The sequence below is a fragment of the Gossypium hirsutum genome, chromosome D12, assembly GCF_007990345.1.
Source record: "Gossypium hirsutum isolate 1008001.06 chromosome D12, Gossypium_hirsutum_v2.1, whole genome shotgun sequence".
In the NCBI taxonomy this organism is placed as follows: Eukaryota; Viridiplantae; Streptophyta; class Magnoliopsida; order Malvales; family Malvaceae; genus Gossypium; species Gossypium hirsutum.
Genome location: NC_053448.1, coordinates 60,581,341 through 60,607,382, shown reverse-complemented (window position 1 = coordinate 60,607,382; position 26,042 = coordinate 60,581,341). Strand labels below are relative to the sequence as shown.

The window sequence follows — 26,042 nt, the reverse complement described above, 5'->3', positions numbered from 1 at the left end:
ATATTTTCTTTAAATCTTAAACAAAAAATTTAGCACATTTAATAATTCGTATTGTTGCAATCACTCGCCCAAATCCAAAATCAGAATCGATATTTGAATGGGTTTGGATAAAAATATTAAACCCAAAACATAATCTTGAACTAAAAATTAAGCCCATTTAAAATGCGAGTCAAGCTTAAGCCCAAGTTAATCTGACCTATTTTTTAATTATGTAATATTTTATTTATATTAATTTTATATATTATATAATTTCTATCATAAAAGTCAGATCTATGATAATATCTAATATTATTAGGAGTGGCATAATTTTTTGCAAAAATGTAATAAAGATTCAATATAGATAAGTCTAAAATAGGCTTAGTTAAAAATATACAAATATAAATAATGTTACACAAAATTCGAATCACGTAGACTTGTGCAAGGATCAATTTTGTTCTAATTGACGTGTGAATTTTATACATTACTCAAAGCAAACTGCTAAAATTTCGTTAAGTGAAAATCTATAATAAATATAGATTTCGGAGAATGTTCCTAAAACCACCATTAATTAGGTCTGAAAGAATACGTTATAAGAAAAGTATAAGAACTTACTTGTCAGCTTTCACCCGCAGGGTGTGAGCTTTTTATTGCCAGCACCTCGAGGATTATCATCTTTCCAGTCATCCCATGCCCTCGCCTTCTCTTGTGCATAATCATCATCTTCACTCGGTCTCAACTTCGGGCGGTCCTTATACCATGCCGAGTTAGCTTCTTCGAACATTTTTGCATTCCTCTCCTTCCATTTGTTCATCATTTCCATCTCTTTCAGACCAGCTTCCTCGATGCTTATCGTTGGCATCCTACAAGATAATTTGTTATGTATGACCGCAATCAGTATCTGCTCAACATCACATGTTAATTTGGCATGATATGGTGCAAGGTGTTTAACAAGAGAATTTGATGCTCAAAGCTCTGCATCATCCCAGAGAACAGAACAGAATATACAGAATATACATAAAAGTTGTGTTACAGGACAGGGATTTACCTATGAAAAGGTTGGAAAGCTTGGGCTGCCATCCTTTCCCTCTCACTTGTCAAGCTTCCACCTGTAAGGCTTTTTGGTCCAAAGATCATTGGCTGGTGTTTGTGGTCATGTGCCTGTGAAACATTTGCCCTTCCTTCTATAACATCTTGAGCAAATGTAGCACACGTGATAGGTGGTGCAGGTTTAGTATATCGAGCCCGAGTTGCAGCATCACGATGCCATGCCTCAGCTTTCTTGGTGCGATCATCTAGGATAGCCTGAGAAAACTCCTTTTCCCCTTCCTGGTATACAAGGAAAAATATAAATGTACCAATGCATATTCACATTAGAAAGTAGTTCATTAGGCTTTAACTTTCAAAATTGGAGCAAAAAAAGTAAGAAATGAATATGATGATTGCTTCAAACATTTACTTTTCTAAAACCCTGAAAAGAAAAACTATGAATCTTTTTCAGCACAAGATACCGACTGAAGCTGGCCAACATCACTGGTCTAAGCAATTCACAAGAAATTGGTTATATTATCAGTCAGAAATTGTAACAGTCAAGGTTGGTCCGATAATAAATGAAAGATTGTAGCAGATCGAGTAATTTATCATTTAAATAACAGTACAATGTTTTAGCAGATCGAGTAATTTATTGCAAAATCTCAAATTTTCTACAAAATCAATGATCAGTTGGACTTGTAGCAAGTATCAAGAATGAAGGCAATGCACATTTATGGTTCCCTTTCTATTTATCAGAAATATCAAGTAACCAAACTCTTCAGTGGGGTGAACAGTGTCAGCCTCGGCATTGTACATTTATGTTTCCCTTTCTAATGCCTAACAGAATAAAATGTTTAACTCCAGTGATGCCGTACGCCTCCTAAATGGAAAGTATGGTGTCGATCTTAGGTAGTGCTTAGCTTAAAAGCTTCGAGTCTTCTTGTGGTGTCAAATTTTCAGCACAACTCGTCACAAAAATGTTAACAAGGTAAAGAAACAAAAATTTTCAGGAAAAAAGGAGAGGCTAATTTAAGAAGATTAATACCTTTAGGTGTTTTTCCCTAATGGCAGCAAGCATCTCTTCTTCCTTCTTTAGCATTTCAAGCAGATCAAAAGCCTACAATTTGTGGAACAAAGATATCACTATATGGTGAAAACACCTTTAAAGTTTTTACATAGAAGATTGTAGTGACATATTAGACTAACCTTACAAATAGCCAATGAGATGGTAGTAAGCCAAGCCTGCGCAAGGGGAATATCATTCTTTTAGAGAAAGCAGAAAGTTTTGTGGAACCAAAACAAGCACAAATAATATTTTCAACAATAAGCATTAGGTATAATATTTCAGTTCCAACTTCAACGCATAATAGATTTATTCTGACAACTAAATAACCAAAATAATTTTTAGCATCAGCTAGAGACTTCATGAAATAAGAAGGGCCATCTATTGTAGTCATAGTTCCCAATTCAGTCCTAGTAATAGTAGATCAGATAAAAGGAAGGAAAAAAATGCTAACACTTACATCATATAAAGTAAAACTCAAGTCACAAAGCCTCAAATTATAACTTAGCAATGTATTACCTCACATGACATTTCAAACTGCTAGGCACCATAGTCAACCAGAATACAATTACAATTCTTGCTAGAAATTGCTTATGAAAATCGTACAAGAATAAGAAACAAACAGAGAAACAGTTCAGGGGGGATCTTATTCTGTAGTAGCCCTAACTAAACTATCCCTGTTCTCTGGTTTCACGAGAAGAAGCACAAAAAGTAATTCAAACGACAAACAAATTCAAAAGAAATCTTTATAGTACCTTAACTAAAGCCTCCCTAAATCCTGGTTTTATGATATAGTTGATATAAAAGAGTTGCTAGAGGTTCTTGTGCAACATTTCATGCAATAGCTTCTATAAGTTCCATGATTTTGCAGATTTTCAGATGATAACAACATAAACAGGAAAGTCTTAACAGTAATGTCACATCAAGAGAAGAGTTTAAAAACCATTGTACGAATAGAACTAACCTCTCATTCTTCCTCCCCGTCGTCATCCAGCACATCCTCCTCTCCATGCTCAACAGGAGTGGATATGGCAGCAGCTTTTGTTGAACGCTCGCGTCGTTCCTTCCGTTCCTTTATTTCTGTCAGCTTTGCTTCTGCTGCTCTTTGGCGTTTGAACCGAGCAATCTGATTGCAGGCACAAAAAAGCACGTACACCACAACAGAATTTCCATTCAAATCTATGTATTCCTCCCCCAAAAAATACAAATCATGCTGTTAGCAGGAGTATATATAACTACCTTTAAGGCCCTTCGGTCAGCAAAAGAATTTGATGCTCCTTGTACAGCGACTTCCAACTCTTCCTGTGGTTCAAGCTTCATTGCCTCGCAAAAAGACATGAACTCCTAGAAGACACCACACTTTCTATAAGTTCCAATTTACATACTAGATGGACTATAGACTACAAGTTGAAACAGATTAAAAGGTAAACAGCTACCAAGCAACACTATTCAGTATTATGACTAATCTTTCAACTACACTTCATGTTGTGAACTAAACTTACTTTCAATTTTGCCTGTGAAGTTTTGAGAATCTGTATCCTATTGTCCTGCACAATCTTTTCAGTCAGCTCTGCAAGATAAAATGGCACCTGAAATGAAAAAAAAAACGTTAAAACCTTGACGCTATGACATAATTACAGCATAATACAAAAATAAGTAATTCCAGAAACATTATGAAATAATTAGAAATCCAAATTTCAAATGGAGCTTTTTCCTTTTTGAAACTTAATGTAGATACTACGGACAACTGGTTTATCAAAAAAGGAAAGGGAATTATAATATTGAAGATGACCAGAATATACTTGAGATTGGTGGTGCTAATGTCATCTTTGGTCTCATTTGATGAAAAAAGTCCTAGCTTGCTTATCATGTCCTCGCACTTACCCAGTGCCTCGCATCCTTTCTTTACCAGATCCTATGAATCCACGGAGTGCAAATTTTATCAGATAAGAAAGTAGTAAAGGGACATCGAATCAAGCATGAGAAGGGATCATACCTGATCAGCACCGGACTCCGTGGCCGTCCGATGGATCTTACTAGCTTGTTCGAAGAGAGAAGGCAATGGCACGTCATCCATTTTGCTCTCACACATGGATCTCTATCCAAAAACCTAGAAATTTCACCAATTCATCTTCTGAGACAAAGTTATAAATCTTGAATTGAACAATTTGTGATGATTTTGATTTGAATGTACCATGTGTACATATGTCATATGTAGGCTATTATGATGTATATGGAGTAGCTTTTAATAGTAAAAATAAATTAAATTTTTAAGAGAAGGATCAAAGTTGATCTAACCTAAAAAGATTAATCAAACTAATTGTTTAAGTAAATGGATAAAATGTAATCCAACTATTAATACAAGGGCTTTAGAGTAATTTTACCTATCATTTTTCTCTGCACTAGTGTTCCTTGTTCTCAAACCTTTCATGGAAAAAAATTTCTGGAATCCCCGCGACTTCACCGGAATGCCACGTCACTCCACCAAATATTATAATCATTCAAAAACATTTCGCCATGTTTGATGGATATTTTAAAAGTCAATTCACATTTTCTTTATTATCATTTAGATCGAAGAATATACAAAAGAATACATATAAGAAATGCAAGAGGAAGAATCTTTTGATGGAAATGGAAGCCTTTTAATTATTATTCAATGCAACATCCACAGTAGGGTCACCCTTAGCTCATATTCTTCACATTTTTTAAAAATAATTTATTTTTTATTGATTGCTTTGAGTATAATCAAGTGCTGGGTTAATCCAAATTCCAAGAGCAGATCTCGGAATATACATATATAAATTACAATCATGGAACTGTGAGTGCTCTTCTCTTTTCCATTTGTAAACAAAACAAAACTGACTTAATACCATTGATTTGCATATCATTTCCTCAACCAAAGAAGCAAATCGAAACACCCTAATAGTTCTGGACCCATTGAAGATTTCCTCTCTTTGTTTACAGATAATGCTCTTCGCCACCATTTTTGGTCAACCAAGGAGCTTTCGCAGGTAATAAATTCTATCAAATTGCCATCCTGGTTAAGTAAATTGAGTCTTCATTAACATTGTCAAGCATTAGGGTTCGATTTGAGTATTAATTGTTGGGAATTGGGATATTTGTTAGGTTTTTAGGGATGCAATTGAACCACGTAGAATTGGTTTTGTTTTTTTTACTTTAACTTTTCATGAGTTTTGATTATCCGATAAATGATAAATGCATTGGTGAAGTTTTTTTTTTTTTGCTTAACGGTTATAGTTAATGTTTTAAAAACTAAACTTGGGTTCAATCCGGTCATTTTTCGGTTTAGTTGGTTTATTCGTCGATTCAATAATAATTAAATTTTAAAAAATTATAAACCGGTTTAACTGCTGATTTTTTATCCGGTTTTGAATAATTTGCTTATAAATTAATTCAATTTTTTTGTTCGAACCAATGATTCTCATTCCAACTTATCTATCTAGTCCAATTCCAATAACAGTAGTTGTGAATAATGTGGTCCAAGCTTAATACTTATGTGGTTGATATTTTCAATATAATCTTTGGGTATTGGCTTGATTTGTAGGTTTGGTAAGAGTTGTACTCTAAAAGTCTACAAAATAAATTTCCATATGGTCCTAAATCATTATAAATGGAATTAAATTACACATTTATAAGTTAACTGAAAAGTACTTTCATAATAAATTTTCAATTTTTTCATTTTCCAGATTATTATTACAGTTTTAATTTTCAACTAATAAGTTCATGCATTTAAAACTGAAAGACACTTTGGAAACAATAAAATATTTCCAGCATTGTTCAAGGAAAAATTTATTTAAAGTCTTCAAACTTTTTTCCTTGTTAGTATTGGTGACAAACCATCAGAAGAATTATTGAAAAAAAGTTGATGGGATAGCATGTGGGGTTATCAGGTCACTGAAAACCAGGGAACAAGCCCTTCCATTCTGTAAAAGGTTTGCCCTTTTGTTTAACAGATTTCGCAGAGTTTTTCACATGTAAAAGCTCATGCTTTTGGTATTCCCTGATCATTTTATAAAAAGGATAAATTGCGACTTTGGATTTTTTTCTTTGGCTAGCCCTTACATGATTTCCATGGAAAACCAGCATTGGGGGCTCTACTTTCTAGCATTTTGTCTAGTTTTGAATTGAAGACATCTTTCCACCTTTTGTTCTTGTAAGTTTTACATTATTCTTGTCATGGATTGTCCTGTTTTTATAAGGTGTCCTTGTGCTGCTTACTGTTTAGGATATTATTGTTGCTCCATTATTGTTATGCCTTTTTGTGCTCAATTATTTGTCCTTTTTGAGTGACTATATTGCCATGAATATATCATATGTTTTCTTTTATGGGTCTGAATCAAAACAGTGAATGCCTGGAATTTCAGTTCCAGAGGTAAAGAAAGAAACAAGTTCCTCAGCTATGGATGAGAAGGGAATCTCTAGTTCATATCCAATTTTCTCCGAAGACAAAAGGGATAGCTTGTACCCAATGTATTTTGGTGTTTCTTGTGCCTTTTTTGCTCTCAGACTCCTTGCAGGACCCGAAAAGGAAGACGAGAAATGGTCTGAATCCCGAGATAAAATGCTTCATGGAAGTGCTCAACTCTTGGGATTGCTTATATGGAGAATCCAGAGAGAAGAAGCCAATGAAGCACAGTGCGAGCTTCTCCGAAAGCTCGAGATTGCTAAGATAGAGATCAAGGAGTTAAAGAAAAGGAGACATGAAGATGCAAAGGCAAATGAGAAGGTTGTGAGCATCTTTGCATCTCAAGAGCAAGGATGGTTAATGGAAAGAAAGTCACTTAGGCAGCAAATCGGAGCTCTTTTAAATGGATTAAGAGTCCTTGAGAAAAAGAAAGACCAAGACATCGATGACTTGAACAAAAAGTTGAATGAAATGGAGATGGTGGTGGAGTCTAAGGATAAGGTAATTGAAGAAATGGAGCAAAAGGGGAAGGAATTAGAAGAAAAGGTAATGGAATTTGAAAGTATTGCGGAAGAGTTGAAGGAAGCTGCAAAATGGGAAGCTCAAGAGCATTCTAATGAGCTTTGGAAGCACAAAACTGCCTTTATCGAGATCGTTTCAAACCAAAGGCGACTTGAAGCAGAGATGGGCCGAGCCTTTAGAGAAGTTGAAGCTACAAAGCTGGAGCTTGATGCAGTCCTAGAGCAAAAAGAGGAGTCAGTTTTGTTGGCTCAAAATTTGTCCATGGAAATCGCGAAAATGCGGAAGGACTTGGAACAGAAAGATAAGGTCTTGTCTGCAATGCTGAGGAAAACTAAGTTGGATACCGCAGAGAAGCAATTGCTTTTGAAGGAGGTTAAAGTATCAAAGACAAAGAAGAAACAAGCTGAACTAGAAACAGAAAGGTGGAGGGCAGTATCTGAGTCTAAACATGAGAGACATTCATTGAAGGCCATGTTTGCTAACCAAGCCAGTGCAAAATTAGATGCTTCCTTTGGTGCCAAAGAGGTTTCTAACTCTGCCAAAACCAGATCACTGCCGACTGATGCTGGTTTCGAATATGACCTTTCAGAGTTAAAAACAGACCCAGCGATCTGTTCTCCTCTTACAGATTGTAACTCCCCAGAAATGAGTGAGGATTGGGGTAAGAACAAGATCCAGTCAAATGCTTACCTTGTCATGAACTTAAAATAATTTTCTTTGTTTGTTCTGTGTTTTTATTCCCCTTTTTTGTTTTTCTGTTCTTGCATTGAAGCAGTGATGACAACTGATGTCAAAAGGTTGGAACATTGGGTTCAAACCGAAGCGGAAAAGTATGCAGCTGTCATTGAGAAGAGGCATCATTTGGAACTGGATGCCTTTGCAGAACAAATGAGACTGAAAGATGAGAAGTTAGAGGCTTTTCGTTGGCGGCTACTGAGCATGGAACTAGAATCGAAGCGGCTGCAGTCCCATGCCGAAGGATTGAACCAGGACATGTCACAGCTCAGACAGGACAATATGAAATTAGAAGCCTTGCTACTGGAAAAAGAAGAAGAATTGGATTCCTTGAAGGAACAGCCTTTGAGTTGTCACAAGAACAACCTAATAAACTTAACTCTGCATGATCCAGCATTATTAACACATGATACAGTTTGGCCCAATGTGAAGATTATAAAGAAAAAATCAACGGACAAGGAGCAAGAAACAAACACAACATTGCTTGATGAGTCTCAAGAAATCCCATCAAACAAGGAGACCAAAAACATCAGATTGATAGTCCAAGTACCCGAAAAGGAATTCGAAGAACAGAAAGAAAATCCCAAACCAGATCCAGTCGAGAAAGAAACGAATAGTTCGGCACTAGCAGGTTCAGTTGAATTACCTAGGCAGTCATTGAGTAAAACCAAAAGTACCCTATGGAGGATGGATCTTCAAGCTCTTGGAGTTTCCTACAAGATCAAAAGGCTGAAGCAACAACTTCTCTTGCTCGAGAGGTTAACCGGAAAGCAAGAAACTGGAGAGGACACGGAAGGAAGCAGCGACAACGGGATGAAAGGCTTTCTACTGTCTCTATCTTTACTAAACAAACAAGTCAGCCGCTATCAGTGCCTTCAAGGGAAGACCGACGATCTCTGTAAACGGATGGTAAGCAAGCTTATACTTTTCTGCTTATATCCAATACAATGGTAATTCCTGTTTTCTTATCATTTTTATCGATTTCAATTTTCAGCACGACAATGACATAGACATGAACCAAGGAGATTGTAGTACTACTAAAAAAAGCAAAGGAGATACTAGAAAACTAGAACATTACCTTGAGGAGACATTCCAACTGCAGAGATACATGGTTGCAACAGGCCAAAAGTTAATGGAAATTCAACCCAAAATAGTCTCTGGGTTCCTCGGGGTGGAGCTAGATAAGGTACATACCATTGACATGAAACGGTTCTCCGATAATGTAAGATCTTTGTTTCAGGAAGTTCAAAGAGGTCTCGAGGTTCGTATAGCTCGAATCATCGGAGATCTTGAAGGGACATTGGCTTGTGACGGAATGATACGTTTTAGAAGGTAATATCATATCATATCATGTAGGAGCTATAATACCAAGTTCTTCCTTGAACTCTGTATTCCAACATATACAAGTTAGTCAATACAATTTACTGCAACATGAATAATTTTGAATTTTACTTAATTTTCTCGACCTCCCAAATGATAAAAAATATGTTAGTATCCTTCAAAATGGCATTAGTTTAATAGTTCAATTCTAGAAGTTTATGATTTTACCAAAAGAAAACGCTGTATAATATATGTAGTTGTTTTTCTGAAGAAATCAGATAAATGAATCTCTTGTGTCCATTTTCTTTGCTTGTGTTGGAGTTAAAGTTTTAGGCTTGGTTTGATAGAATGATGGAAAATTTTAAAGAAGAAAAACATTATTAATTTAATGATTAAAATATATAATTTTACTTTATAAATTTAATTATTAAGTTAACAAAATCTTTGTAAAGCTAAAAGCTCTTCACAAAGAAATATGCAAAAAGCCCACTCAACTGTTGGACAATCATAAAACAACAAATATGGGCTCAGCCCTCAACACATGCATATAAAAGGAAACTTAAAAATTTTAAGGTTATTATATTAAATAAATCATTTTTAATAATTTAAAAGTGCTTATATGAAAAATAGGTATTCAAATTATGCAATTTTTTCTATTTAGGTTTTTTTTTTCTAAAAACCTCCGAATTTATCAAATTATGACATGTGTCATTTTTAATTAAATAAAATATTTAAAATTAAAATTACTTTGTTAAACGTTTTAAAACGATTTAAGGATACTTAATAAAATTTACTTTGTTGTTAGAAAGTTTAAGATTTTGACCATAATATTACAAAATTTTATAGATTTATAGATTTGTATTGAATAATAAAATCTAATACATGTTTTTATTATCAAATTTATGTTTTTAAACCTCCTATATACATAAATTCTCTTCCAAAATTTGCTTATAATGATTAATTTTATTGAAACGGTTGAAAAATATATATATCTTAATCTAATAAGTATTGAAATATCATTCAGTGACATTAAAATTTGAATCCCAAAATAAATTTATAACTGGAAAAGGGAATAAAAAAAATTATAGTGTGATTCCATATATATATATATATAAACAATCTAATTATAAGTTTTGGTCATATTTGTTTTTTTTGACACAATGCTTGCAACTATCCATGGCTCCTCCCTAACCCATAAAAATGCGAATAATGTGTTTCAGCATACTCAAACTCACGTCTTCTTACATTGGTAACAATGTCTATACCAATTGAACTAAAATTCAATTAACTGGTACGATTAGATAGTTAACATTTGGACCATCTTCATAAAATAAAATAAATCTTTGCCATATTTGATTATTGCCAATATCACAAGTTTTGAGTTCCAATCCAGACTTTTAACATAAAATCAAATAAAATCTCATTTTTAGTTATTCCATCAAGCTCACATTAATTTCACTAAATCTCCCAATGCTTCAACCACAAGGCTTTAACTAATTCCCACTTAAAAAGTCGTTACTTGTTAATTATGTTCCATCACCGATGGTTTCCTTTAAAATTAATCGAGTTAAAATTTAATCGATAAAATCAAATTAAGTTGAGTTTAATTTAATTAATTATTCAAGTATTTGAATTTAAATTAAATTTGTTAATAAAATCTCAACATTATTGACAAATTTTCATATTTTGAGTCTTCGAGTATTCAAATTTAAATTTTAATATGCATGATTGCCACGCATGGACGGTATGTGATTGGCAAAATTTTGGAAAATTTTAATTATGCCTATCTTATTATTTAAGATTTTTAATTAAAAATTTTAAACTATTCCTTCCAAAATTTTCAAATATTCTCATTAATCCTCTTACAACTTTCAAAAAATTTAATTAAACCTTCCAAATATTTTGAAAAGTGACCCTAAAATTTTTGGAATTTTAAATTAGACTCCTAATTTTTTTTGAAAATTTTAGATAAGCCCTCTCAAAATTTAATGGCACATTCTGCAATTGTTGCCTTGTGTGGGTCGTCAATCCCCTATGTATCGTTGTCATGTCATGTATGAGATTAATTTGAATTGTTCTGATTCTTAATACATATATTAATATTTATATTTATATTTATACTTGTAAACTCCCTAAAAATCAAATTAGATTTGATGGGTGATAGCACCGCTAGAGGTTAATGTAGGGGGGACCAACATGCCAACCTAATTCAATGTTGATATGAGAGGGATATATTTATAAGAGAATAAGAATAAATATGGTCATCTGTAGAAAGGTATGGGCGAAAAAGAAATATATATAAATATTGGACCCCAAAAATTATAAACCCATGCATGATTGGCATGGACTAAAAGGCAGATACTATAAGATGTGATATACCAAAAAGATCATAACTGTAGCTGTTTGAGCCTCTCATGGTGAGATCAATGTCATCGTTGGAAAAACGCTTTTGCATGCGTCTCATTCGCATTTCAAGATAAATACCAGTACCACGTACGTATTGGTGTTAATAGAAATTTGGTCTATTTGTTCTCTCAGTCCCTTCACTCATCGCACTTCTGAAATTTAGTGTTTGTATTTTAAATAATTTCAGGAATTTAATGGATCTCTTTTACAATATTATCCATTGGATTTCAATTATTAAATTAAAAGAGTAAAGGAATTAAATTACTAGGATTGAAAAATAAAATTACTAGATTTTAAATATTTGAAAAGTTTAGGGACTTGAAAAATAATAAGACCTAATAGTTTTTAAACGTTCAAGTTTTTGGCACCTGAACTTGGCAACATTTCCTAACTTGGGTCCCTAAAGTATTTTTTATCCATATTAGTTCGAGCATTTGACAACTTTTTCAAATTTTAATTCATACGATAACGTGACACTCTAAGATCATATCACATCATCAACCATTTTTTTTTTGTTATATAAATTTAATATTTTTTAGATGACGATATTATTACATGAGTCAAAACCGCTAAAGGTTATCAAGATCAAGTACTAATGTGAAAAAAGATATATCATACCTTGATTTTTTAGATGCTTACAACGAGCTTAACCATTATTTTATTTATGTCATTAGACATTCGAATATTTCTACCAATATTCATATTTGTTTTTCATGTAATGTCATTTTTCATATCAAATTTTTAATTATTTCTTAAGATATTGTATCCATTAAGTACATGATTATCAAAAGTCTAAATTTGCCAAGCCACCTTGAACTACCAATTTGCAAAATTCTAAAAGAAGGCCCTAAAGTCTGCTGACTCACAATAAACCCCCCACCCCCCAAAAAAATTGCTTTCATGTAGGGTAAAGATCACGTTAGTAATTTAATAATCACTTTTTTTTAAATGAAAAATAATTTACATTCCGATCGGGTATCCCAGCCCATCTGAAAAGTGAGAGGGTTTGAGCAAAAATAGAGGCTTAGAAAATGGACTTAGCTAAAAAATGAAACTCGTTTTCTAAACGAGTCGGGTCTCATGTAAGTTTTTTTTGGCCCAGCCACAGCCCGACCCGAATTTACAAAAAAACTATTGCTTTTTCCTATTGTTTTCCCTGTTTTGCTGTTGTTTTGTTTCACTATTATATTGATACTATTTTGTTGTAGTTATTTTGGATATTATATAACTATTGTTTTATTGTTAATTTTGTTACTATTTTAGAGATATTTACTTATTAAGTTGCATCTATCTTAGTGTTATTCAAGTATAAATAATTTTATTAATTTATAGAAAAATATTTATTTTAATATTTTTAGTATATTTAATCTATTATATTTTTTAAAATTTATTTTTATATAAAAAATTAATTCAAACAGATCAAACCAAACACAAATTTCAACACTTCTATCCCAATTAAACCCAAACCGAATCCAAACTTAAAATTATATCGAGACACGACCTGACACATCTTCGCATAATAGTGTTTTTTTTATGAACAAAATACTGTCGTGGTTAGGTAAAGATGAGTCGTGAAAATTTATTCTCTGACGCAGTAAAGTCGCCATCGTATCAACTACATGCCTTAAATTATTATTTTTTAAATCTTTTTTGTCTTCTTCTTTAGGAATGAAAATAATTCGGAATATTCAAAATATCCGGCTCTTTATAGTTTTTACACACCTTTTGACCCCCCCCAAACATTTTGCTTTTAATTTATTTTATTAATTTATATTTATTCTTTTAATGACATTATTACTTATATTTATTATATTTATATAAAGCAATAAAGGGGGAGTTTTTGGACCGTTTTGTGATTTGAATGACGTGTATTATAACTTGACCTTATGCCTTAAACTTACTTTAACAACTAGCTTAAGCTAAGGTGACTTTTCCAAAGATATCGATCTCAATTCCTTAAACTAATCAATGACTAATGATTTTACCCTTTCCATCAATCAAAGCCCCCCATGATTTTTCTATTTGTGGAACCAAAGGGATTTTCGTTATATTTTCTTGGTTAAATTATACTTTTGATTTCTTTACTTTTCAAAATTTTGAAATTTAATCAATCTTTTCTAATTTCAATTTTTTTCCTTTTCTTTTATTTAATCAAAGTTGAATTAATAACATCTATTTAATATTTAAAGGTGTTATTTAAAAACTAAAGATTGATAGAATTATTAAAATTTAATGAAAATAGATTATCATTATTATCAGCCTCATTGAAGCCAGAACATTATGGAAAATTTTCATTGTGCTCTTCAATATTTTGAATATTTTAATTAAGTCTTTCAAAATTTTTAGAATTTTTAATTAGATCATCCAAGAAAATTAAAAATCCTCTTTAATCCTCTCAAATTAAAAAATAATAATTAAAACCCACAATTTGTTTTTAATATTTCAATAAGTCAAATAATTTTTGTTAGACTCTCTAATTTTTTTCGAAAATTTAACGAGGTGCCCCAAAACTTAGTGACACATCCTGTCATTAAATTGAATATTAATTTTTAAATCAAACATGTTACTAAATTCGAGGAAGAAAAAGTAGGGACTAAATTTCAAATGTCCAAAAACTACAGAGGCTAAGGGCAGAATTAAACCTATTTTCACAACATCCAAACCGGTAAAAATAAAACCTTGGCATTTTCTCGTGTATATGAAGCGCCAGGAGCGTTAGCTCACATTCATCGGCACCTACTTTACCCACTCTTTTTTTTTTTCTCTCTATAAACTTTGAAACCCATTTTATAAATCTAAAGAACTTGTTATTATTTTACTGTGTTTGAAAACGTTTTTTGATTTGATCAGTTTTTAGAGAAAAAAATGGGGTCAGTGGTAGAGTTCGAAAGTGAAACAACCCATACACCAAAGCTTTCACTATATTTGTTTCCAAGTAAGGCGGCGGAAGAGCCGCCAGGTATCGCGACGCCGCCGATCCATACCTCAGCTTCGATTCCATTCCAGTGGGAGGAAGCGCCAGGCAAGCCTAGGTCTTGTCCCGCCGCTGAAAGTCAACCAAAGCCACATACTGCAAGATGCTTGGAACTGCCTCCGAGGTTGTTAGCCGAGGCTAAGGTTGCTAACATGCCGTCTCCAACGACTGTCTTGGACGGGCCTGATTCGGGTCGGGTTGTGTCTCGTACCTTGTCGTTTCGGAAAGGCGGGTCTTTTAGGAGCCCTGATAACAAGAGGTTGAGTAAGGAGAAAGTTCTGTTCGGGTCGAGTCGGTGGGGGAGTTTTAGAAAAGCTGGACGAGTTGTTCAGGGAAGTAGTTTTGGGTCTTCAGATCCTCCGGTGGTTGACGGCCGAGATGGTGGCGGAAGTGGCGGCGGTACGCAGGTGAAGATCACGAGAGTTAGGCGGAAAGGGCGCCTGTTGAGCCTTACTCAAGCTAGGTCACACGTATTGGTAAGTACCCGAAACCAGTACTTCATTCACTGATTGATGATCCTTGAAATAAAATTACGTTTTATGCAATATTTTAATATTTAAAAAATTGACATTAAATTAAACATAAAATATAACTAAACCAAATCGATTTTTTATATAATTTTAGATCATTTCATATTTTATATTCACGTTTAAAAAGTGAGAAATTGAAATTGCAATGATTGTGAATATTTAAATACATTAAATATTGTCTAAAAAAAACCTAAGAAATCCATAGATAAACTTATCATATAATGCATTTAGATAATTACCTGTTACTGTTGAAACTGATAATTTGATCATGCTATTCACAATAGTACTACTTATTGCCATTACCTACCAAATTAATTATTTAAGAAGCCATTTTCAACCCCAAGGTAATTCAAAGGAATGTCCTTCCGACAAGATTAGTTATTACTCTTATATTAGGGTTAAAACTTTTCTCGATAAAATTATTTTCAATTTAAAGATTTGGGGTAATAATTAGTAATAAAAATTGTTTAAAAATTAAAATTTTAATATTATTGAACCAGATTAGTAGTTGAATCGAGAATCGACTGATATATCAATTTGGATGCATGAGTTAAATTTAAAATTTTTAATATTATTATCAAACCCGTAATAAAATCCTTCATCGATTACCTCTAAAAAATTAGTGGCTAAAATCTGTCTAGCAAAAAAAAAAAACTATTAAAAACAATATTCCCACATGAGTTTTGAAAATATGCAAGTAGAAAATTATGCTAATAGGTATACTTTTTATTATATATTGACTTCTTATCTTCCATACTACATACATGATGTTTATTATTACACGTTCTCTAATTGTGCAAGACACTGTTATGTAATAACTGCAGGCAAGCATTTATGAAAGCTTTAAGCAAGTGGTCCCATGGAGACGTGGAGAAGGGAAAATGAAGAAGAAGGGCTCCTGAACTCATTACCCACCGTTTGATCTTGTGAGATTAGATCAGTCTAACTCTTGTATAGGGAAAAAAAAAACAACATATACGTTATATTATATTATATTATATTTCAGGGTATTTTACAATATTTTCTGTTTGGCCAAATTTCATGTAATAATGAATAGTTTAGAACCCTAAGCCTTCTTCACACAGTACAGTGTGAGGTTCATTAAACCATTTGATATAAAGCATTAATGGAAACAATTTGTTACGACAAATATTTAAGGTTTTGGTGTGCGTATATATATATATGAAATTTTGAGAGCCGGTACTAGTTGAGAATTTTGTTTAGGTATCAACATAAAAATTATAAAAATTTTAAGGGTAAAGATAAAAATGTGTTAAAAAATTTAAAATTAAAGGCATAATTTTCAAAGTTAGCCATTAATATTTATTTTTTTGTCAATTTAATTCTTTTTTTAACTAAATTTGACCTTCAACCTTTAAGAAAAAGTCATATTTGACCTCAACTTTTCAAAAAGTTGAATCATTAATATGACAATCCGCATAGCAAATGACATATATTTCAAGCTAATTTTTTTTATTTTTAAAAATTTTAAGTTTTTGGTTGGCGTGGTATATAAGATAAATATCATGTCAATATAAAGTACACGTGGACTATCATGCGTATTTTAGTTCGTATTTTAGTTTAAAAAAGCGATTTTAGTCCTTTTTAAAAAGTTGAAAGCCAAATTTAACTCATAAAAGAATAATGAACAAATTAACAAAAAAATGTAAATATCAAAAAGTTAAATTTAACATTATTTCTAAATTAAATTATATTAATTTTTTAAAGGGATTAAAAATACATTTCTTTTCATTTAATCAAAGTTGAAAATAAATAAATTAAATATTTTAATATTTGAGAGGAGCTAAAAAACAAATTTATCCATTAAGGCTAAGCAAGGTCAAGCCCCTGCCCCTGCCTTCGTTTGAGAGCATTGATGATTTAGGCTAGTAATCTGATTTAGTGGATGTCACGACTTAATCAGAAATTAACTTAATTGAGAAATAATTTTAGAAAATAATCTATATAAAAGAATAATCTAAACTCGTAATTAATATGAGACTTTGAACTTAGCACCTTGACTATTCCCAAAGTCCAAGAATTACTTCGTTTGATTTTTGAAAATATTTTATTTCATTTTTTACTATTTTTTTAAAATTGAAGAATACATTTGTCAAATAGCAATAAAATTTTATTTTTAATAATGAAAACATGTTTGGTTAATTTTTTATATAATAAAAACATGAGAAATAAAATAAAATAAAATAAAATAATTATACATTTATATGGATTTGAATCAAAATCAATTCATTTAAGTTTTGTTTGGCAGAATAAAAAAAATTGGAATGATACAAAATTGAAGGGTAGAAAATTAGAAGAATGAAAAACATAAATTTTCTTTTTATAGGTATGTTTGGAAGTAAAGATGGAAAAATAGAAGAAAAAAAAATTAGAAGGATGAAAACATAAATTTTCTTTCCATTAATTGCTTTGTAGAGATGAAAAATGAAATGAAAGAAAATAAAACATTTGAAAATTACATAATTTTGAACTAACATACACTTCACTCACATTCCTCACCTCTCATCATTTCAATTTGGAAGGATTGAATTTTATGCGTTAGGATGGAAAATGATTTTCTCTCATATTTTCTTTCTTCTCACTTTTCTTTCTAACCAATGGCACTCGAAATTTATTTTCTTTGTACGTCTTCACTTCCTCCTCTCATCCCTCCACTTTTTTATCCAAACAAGCACACCCTTAAAGTTAAAAACTCGCATTTTTATTATCGTCACTCTTACAGAACACTTTCAAGGAAAACAATTTTTCAACAATGGTTGGGACTCGACGTATACATAGAGGGAAAGGTAGCTATGGTGAGTAGAATAATGACACAAAAATAAAATTTCTTAGTAATCGACTTTGACACTCAAAGGCAGCCTTTAGCTTTGGTGGACATCTCAGTCAAATCCGGAAGTAGAAGCAGTTCAACTCCTCTCCTTCTCTTCCACCTTCATCACTATCTTTTATTAGTTAAAAGCAAGCTCTATGATAAAGTACAAAGACATGAATAATTTCATGAAGTATACACGCAAAAACATATATACCTATACATATAATGGCTACCAATACTTCATGCCATGTGCGTATATTGGAGCATGCACAACGAACCAACCATTGTCTCTTTATCCCCTTGAATTTTGACTAATCTCTTTATTTTCTTAATTATCCCATGCATATTTATTACATTGGAGCAGTCTTCTTATACTTATATATATTGTCTATTTCTTCATGCAATAATGGAAACCCTTGAACGTCGCAATATGCAAAAAATCATTTGATATTAATGTTAAAAAAATAAATGAAGCCGATTAAGTTTTAATTTAATGGATATCAGTATTATTATTTGTGCTGGAGAACATGGGTTTGAATACGCTAAAACACATTATCTTCCTATTTAAAGGTTGAGGAGGGATTATGGATAATTCTATGCATTGTATTGAAAAAACAAATATGATAAAAATTTATAATTAGATTAATGTGAAAAAAAGAAGGAACAAACCAATAATGACAACACTTGATTGATTATGTTATCAATCATATATAAAATTATATAATGATAAATTATATGATAATAAAATTCACACTGCTCCAATGGAATTATATATATACATAAATTATTAGTCTCGTTTTTCCATATTAAATTTAACTGATACAATAGTTTATTTCACCCTATTGTTAATTTTAAGCTTCTTAATGCACATAATTTTAATATGGTACTTTTATTTTTTTTTCAATGTGGTCCTTGGATTTAACAAAAGTTATACATATTTTAGTACTTGAAGGTAATAATATTAATTTTGTAGTGTTTAATTCAGATTTTAGAGTCAGTTTGATGAAAATTCATAATTAGTTATTAAATAAACTCTAAAACTCGAATTAAATCACGTTAATTAATCGTATTTGACAAATTAAATGTAAATTTAAACAAATTCACAATTGAGACTAATTTTATTCTATTAACAAATAATGAAAAAAATCAAGCCTAATAATATTAATAATTAACTTTCACCTGATTAACCCTAAAATCAAATTAAACGCTAAAAAGTTAATATTGTTACATTTTAGTATCAAAATATATAATTTTTGTCAAACATAAGTGACAGATTGAATAAAAAATAACACAAGTAACACATTAAAAAAATGTCAAACTCAAATACCAAATGATATATTAAACCTTATTTTCAATTTCACCCCTCCAAATCAACTTTTGCTACTTTTCATTAGCCAATATTTCTTCCTCAAAAATCTGATCTGCAAAGTCGCATCAACAATTTTTAATTTTTGTTTTTTATATAATGTATAAAACTACCCATAATCCATCCTCAACCCTTAAATAAGAGGATAATGCATTTCAATACACATAAATCCACATCCTCTTATACTGATAACAACGCTAAAACTCAATCGGCTTTTATCCATTCTTTTTAAAAGCACTGCAAAGTTAAAAGAATTGAATGGAAACCTGAATGTTCAAAAGAAATAGCAGTATATATTGTATAAAGTATAATAATAGTATTATATAGCCGGAATTTTATGAAGATAACATAAATTGAAGCATCTTAAGAACTTTGCAATATTGGGGTTTTGTTCAACGTAAAAAGCAGTCAAATTCAGCTGCCTTTTCTCCTAACTTTAGGAAAAAATAAAGATGCGTAGGATATTCATTATCATCCATGATAAGGTCGTAAGGATATGGGAATTTGAAAAGATGGTATATTTTTTTATTTAACTTTATTGATTTGATATTCCAAACATAGACTTTATAAATTTTAGATTTTGGTTTAAAATGTTATGTGCAAAAGAAGTAGCTTGAATTCAGATAATATAAATGGTTATAATAATTGAAATAAATTATTATATTTATCATGAAAGTGAGAGATAAAATAGAAATAATTTATGGTATATTGGGATGTAATTAGAACAATAAATAAATATAATAATGAAATTTTTGAAAGTTTCTAAATTGACACAATATTTAGAACTACCCATAACTCATTTCAACCCTTAAGTAGGAGAATAAACTCGTTTCAACATGCTTAAACCTACATCCTCTTACTCTGTTAATGATGTCAATGCAAACCGAGTTAAGACTCAATCGATAATAAGTTTTTTTTCTCCAATCAGTTTAAGGACAATATATGTATCATTAAAAGATTTAGTCCTGATATGAAGTCACCACGTGGATTTTGGTGTGATTTAATTACTACACATGTAAGAGAATCGTTATCAATTATTTAATATCATTTCAACATCTTTTTCCATGTCATTAGTACATCATTTTGATACTTTTTTTCAACCTGGGCCGGGACCTTGAAATATTGAATATTAGACTCTGAACCTATGACCCAAGATTCAGGTTAAAAAAATTACTTAAATGATGTGTTAATAACATGAAAAAGGATATCAAAATAATATTAAATAATTAGTAATAGATACAATCCAATCCTATATAATAATCAAAATATTTTTCGACTGTATGGTGAATTCTCCTCATTCTCTTCCTTGATTAAGAATTATTACATATAATGAAGCATTCATTGGTTGTGCATTATACCAATGATTTTGCTTGTCCATCTTATTTTATCTGCATTATGCTCCATTTTTTTAAGGATTCACACGTGAATTACTTTAATCTTAACGAAAAAGATTAAAATCTTTTACCAATTCTATTGCCTTTTTTTATTTTTATTTTTTAATTTCAGATAAATGGGCCAATTGTAAGTAAGGCCTTAAGGCCACTTGTAATAACTCAAGACACATTGGGTCCAAAGAAGATAAGAAAGATAAAACAAATATCATCTCAATCCATAATTCCGAGTCAGTTTTCTAAATTTATTTAAATAGATTTTCAAGTTTAAATGGAGTATAATTTTTACAATATGAAAATTTTAAATAGATCGAAAAACAAATTAGTATAAATATCCATTGCATTCCTATCAATTTTGAAAATAAAAAAAAATTGATTCATCTAAAAAGAATGGATTAAATCATATTTTGGCTTAAATTTGGTAACTTTTCTCACATTAGGACTTGAACTTTTTTTTTTGTTTAAATTAGGTCTTGAACTTGACAATTGTTCTCATATTAGGGCTTGAACTTTTTTTGAGTCCAAGTTAGGCCCTGAACTTGGCAAACGTTCCAACATTAGGACTTGAATTTTTTTGTTGTCTAAGTTAGTCCTAAAAAACCCTAAAGTTTAGACTCCAATTTGGGAACAATTGCTAAGTTTGAGCCCCAGTGTCGGAGCAATTGCCAAATTCAAGACCTAATGTCAATAAAAAAAAAGTTCAGGCTTCAACCTGAGAAAAATTGTCAAGTTCAAGTCATAATGTGTGAACAATTGCCAAGTTCAAGATTTAACTTGGACAAAAAAAAAGCACAACTCTCAACGTAGGATAGTTGTCAAGTTCAGGACCCAAATAGTGATTTAACTCAAAAAAATTAAAACAACCTTCAAAAAATAAAATAAAAATTCAAAATCCAAATTTTTATTAAAAATTTATAAACAACTCGAAATAATTCAAAAAAATTCAAAATGAATTTTATAAAAAATAATATATAATTATTTTTAAAAAGATTAATTTGAGTCCTTAAAATGAGTAAATCATGAAATCAAGTTTACCATACTAAATTAACTTAATTTTCTCTTGTATTTGCTTGAAAGAGTTTTCAAATATGTACAAATACCAAATTCATTTGCTCTGACTTGAAAATTAGTCATGTCGGCAAGATTTTAATTTTAACTTATTTAATATTTTAAATTTAACTTGAACAAATTTACTTGTCTCGACTCAACTTATTTTGTAAAACTTTCAAATTAAGTTAAGATTATAAAATAAATCTCATCAACCACTCAATTCAAACGAACAATCACCTCTAACATCCCATACTGATATTCTCCTGCTATCATGTATGAGTTAATATGCTAAAATAAAACTTACCAACTAGACCAATTTAAATAATTCACTCGATTCAATTAAACGTGGACAAAATATTCTTTTGCAACCGCAACTTATAACTTTTTTGTTTTTTTAAGTGATTATTCATTGCAATATTGAGAAGAGAGAAAAATAACAAGGCTTAAATCAGTTGAAATTAATATATAATTTTTTTTTCTATCATAGTGTAAAGCTTAAATGTGAAAATTCACCGGGCCGCTGAAGGAAGTCCATAAGAGATTTGGGACTAACAATTCGGTTCAGCCCACTAAATATTGTACAATGATGAACTAGACTTGTTCTTCGAATATAAATACACGATGAATAATATAATATATGGTCCAAAATTTAAGTTGTTTTATATAATTTTAATAATTTTTTATATAATAAATATTTCAATAATTTAACCGTTGAACTTATTAATATATTAGTATTAATCATGCATGCAAAATTTTTAGTTAATATAATATCATATTAATCTAAAATATTGTCTATATTAATATATACTTAACGTTTGAAATATTTTTAAATAGTCAGAAGTTTTAAATTTATGTCAAACTTGATATAGACGGTCTACATTAATTGAGCATGAAATATAACAGTTGAATTATTAAAATATTAATAATATAAAAAATTACAGAAAAATATAAAATTATTTAAATTTTAAACTAGTGAAAATAGATAAATATATAAAACTGAAGCTAGGCTTAGGGGCTGGAAAATGACTTTTCTGGAAAGAAGATAAGATAAAGAAATTGAGAAGCGGGAAAATTAAAAGAAATAAATAAATAAACAATCATTTTCCAGCCATAGTGGGAGGGGGGACACATACAATTTCCCTTTCCCACCAATCACGCCACCGATGGGTTCACTAATGCACGACTCGATAAATACACTTTAAAAGTATTATGTATTCTTATGGCCACTATAAAATACCAAGTCTATTTCCACATTATAAGAAGGAAATATTCCTTTAATAAAAGATACATACCTACCACACAGTCAAAATCACACACGTAAATTTGAGTATGTTGAAATACATTATCTTCTTATTTAAATGTTGGAGAGAGATTATGAGTTGTTCTAAATATTACATAAAAAATAGTCGATATGATAAGAACGTATAATGAAATTAATGTTCAAAAAAATATCTTTATCTTTACAAATAATCCAATAAAATAAAAAGACAATTTGTTAATATTGCAAAACCAAAAAGTTTTAGAATAAACTTTGTTAAACTGCCTATAACAGTATCATAATACCACGATCAATTGATATAAACATTATTGTCAATACAGGAGGATACGAGTTCAAGTGTGTTGAAACATATTATTACTATTTATAAATTAGGAAGGGTTACGGATAAATTTAAACTTTTACATGAAAATACACATAATTATAAAAAAAATATTTCGAATAGATGATTTTTAACTTACTTTTCAAGTTCGTAATATTAATAAAATAATGACAATAAAATTATAATATAAGATACCCAAAATTAATATAAAAAATGGCATCGTCATGATAAGCTTGGTTTAGCTGTTGCTGAAATGCACGACCAAACCATGAATGTCACTAATTTCTATTTAAAAAATAAACATCACTATCTTTTGCAAATCATAAAGTTCCAAATTTTAATTTATTTTTGAATCCACCATTTAAACATCACAATAAGTTTGAAGTTGTAATTTCTTTTTTTCTCTCTCTCTCTTTGGTTTTAGACTGCAGCTTCCATTATTCATATGGGGAACCAAATGATTGTTCGTTGGAATTTAGAATAGGCTGAGATGGAATCCATTTTCATGATTCATTGAGAGGTGCAGTATGAATACCCATTCTGAGATTTGTTTTTTAAGGGTTATTGGAATGCTATGTTATATTATCTGGTTTGGTTGATACGGTTAAAATATAAAGTTTTGGTTGATGTAATATAAGATTATTTGAAAATATATTTTATCACGCATTAGGCAATAGTTTAATTTTATAATATTTTATTATATTCATAAAATAATGTAGTTTTTTAGTAAATTAATTTTATTTTTAGAACAACAAGTTACTTATGACTTTTCTTTTGATGAGAGTGATAAAAAAATATTTTGTTATTAAAACATACTGATTATTATAATTTAAGGGTAAATTTGATTTATATATATATATATAAAAGCAGGGGCCTTAGGTCTTTTTTATACTTAGATTCGAGTTCTATTATGCACAATTGCGATTTATGGGTTTTTGTCTCACCATGTGTGAGTTTTGACTAATTTTTTTATCGATTGTGCTTTGTACTGATTTGATTCAACATTGTACTGGTCTAAAAAAATTAAATTTGAAATATGATTTATTAACCTAAAAGCTTTGATTTAAAATTTTAAGTTTAATTGATAACCTATATTCATATTTAATAAAAAAAAGTCAATTAGACTTTAATTTTTAAATTAGATAAATAAAAGTATAGAGGCCAGTGCATAATTTTTTTTGAAGGTCTAAGGGCAGAGAAATAGACCTTTAAAATGAGATAAATATTGGTAGGTGATAATATGTTTAGATCAGGGCAATGGAAATTAAACCATCAGTTCCTGCGCAACAAGGGGAGAAAAAGACTGATATCTTTGGAAAAAATGAAAAGAAGAAGGTGAGATGGGGTCCCCCAATTAATGGCCCAAACCAAACACATTCTGTTTCAATTTCAACAACTAAACAAAGGAAATTAAGGGGGCGGGGTAAAACTCAAAAGGGCAAATGTAAAATTTGGCCCCCAATTTTTTTAATTAAGTTTAATTTGGTACTTTAACTTGCTAACTAGGTTCATATTGGTACTTGATTTTGGATTTCATAAAAATTATCGCTTGAAATTTTAAAAAACCATATATATATTTGGTTAAAACATGCTATAAGTTCCTGTACTCTTTACAAATTTTAGAATTGAGTTCCTATACTTTTATTTAGGAATTTTGTCTCTCTATTTTTAGATTTCAAAATTTAGATTCAACAGCTAACACTTTAAAAAAAAAACTGTTGATTTGAAATTTTGAAATGAAAAAATTACTCATTTAGTAGTCATGTAATTAAAAAAAAATAGCATTATAATGAATCTGAATTTAACAATATAATTTTGAAATTTGAAAAGCATAGGAACTAAATTCCTTGAAATAAAAGTACAATGACTAAATTCTAAACTTTCAAAGAGTACAAAGACTTATGTTATGTTTTAACCTTTTTTATTTTTCAGTTGTACCGCATCATCACACATTGACAAAATCCAAGTTCAAGATTCAAATTGGATTTAGTTATCAAATTCAAATATCAAAGTGGCTTAAAAACATACATGGACCAAAATGAATATAATTACTAAATTCAGTACCAAAAACTAAAATAACCCAAACCAAAATCATCATACATGTAGGACTAGCTAGACTAGGAGTGCAATCCCTGATATGATTGGAGCAAGTCAACGTGGTTTACCAGCTCCTTTGAAAGCTGCAAACTTTGTTTTTAAGTCCTTGGAAGCGCCCTTTCAAATCAAATATTAGCATACAAATTTGATTATTTAAAATAATCTCCACAACCAAAGGACGTCAACAATGGAATTTTAGGTCAGTAAATAATAATTTTTATATATATATATATCAGGCAGGGACCTGTTGCAAATAAATGCATGTGTTTCCTACTGCTTGAAGCTGTCATAACACTCAAAAAAGTCCAAGCATAACCAAATATAAAAGGCTGGTTTAAAGATTTTTTTATTAAAGGTTAAAATTTGACATTACTACTTGTACTATATGTAAGTTATGAATTTAGTCCCTATATTTTATGAATTTTAAAATTTCAGACATAACTAAACAATAATTGTTAAATTTATTAAGTTCTGTTATTTCTAAATTCTAATGTGGTAACACATATAAAATGACTTGATAACTTGCTATTTCCGCGTATTACACAAAAGTCAGTTATGGATTTAAATATTGTTTTTTTTTTGCGTCAAAATTGAATTTTTGAAATTTGAAAATTGTAGGGACTAATAATGATCTAATTGGAGAATATGGAGACTAAATCTATAACTTTAGGCATAGTACAAAATTAATAGTAAAATTTAACCTAATAGATTTAACTGCTACTG

At 30.3% G+C, this 26,042-nt stretch overlaps 2 protein-coding genes and 1 pseudogene across 13 annotated transcripts; 2 read left to right on the top strand and 1 right to left on the bottom strand.

Moving 5' to 3' along the window:
• Window positions 1-306: 306 nt before the first annotated feature.
• LOC107947236 (PP2A regulatory subunit TAP46-like) lies at window positions 307-4,319 on the bottom strand (annotated as a pseudogene).
• Window positions 4,320-4,849: 530 nt separating this feature from the next.
• On the top strand, window positions 4,850-9,205 carry LOC107947235 (interaptin). Of its 12 annotated transcripts, XM_041107576.1 has the most exons (6): window positions 4,850-5,082; window positions 5,916-6,024; window positions 6,148-6,245; window positions 6,438-7,680; window positions 7,795-8,663; window positions 8,749-9,205. In XM_041107576.1, exons 4-6 carry the CDS (start codon window positions 6,441-6,443, stop codon window positions 9,088-9,090), a joined length of 2,451 nt encoding a protein of 816 aa, XP_040963510.1. In that variant the 5' UTR covers window positions 4,850-5,082; window positions 5,916-6,024; window positions 6,148-6,245; window positions 6,438-6,440; the 3' UTR covers window positions 9,091-9,205. The 12 variants fall into 12 exon arrangements, with proteins under 12 accessions (XP_040963510.1, XP_040963512.1, XP_016737304.1 ...); XM_041107580.1 differs by lacking the exon at window positions 4,850-5,082 and having other exon boundaries at window positions 5,743-6,024; window positions 6,457-7,680; XM_016881817.2 differs by lacking the exon at window positions 4,850-5,082 and having other exon boundaries at window positions 5,743-6,024; window positions 6,457-7,680; window positions 7,792-8,663.
• Window positions 9,206-14,185: 4,980 nt separating this feature from the next.
• On the top strand, window positions 14,186-16,134 carry LOC107947234 (uncharacterized protein At4g00950). The gene is made up of 2 exons (XM_016881811.2): window positions 14,186-14,930; window positions 15,809-16,134. The coding sequence occupies exons 1-2, from the start codon at window positions 14,346-14,348 to the stop codon at window positions 15,884-15,886; spliced, it is 663 nt and encodes a 220-aa protein (XP_016737300.1). The 5' UTR covers window positions 14,186-14,345; the 3' UTR covers window positions 15,887-16,134.
• Window positions 16,135-26,042: the final 9,908 nt, after the last annotated feature.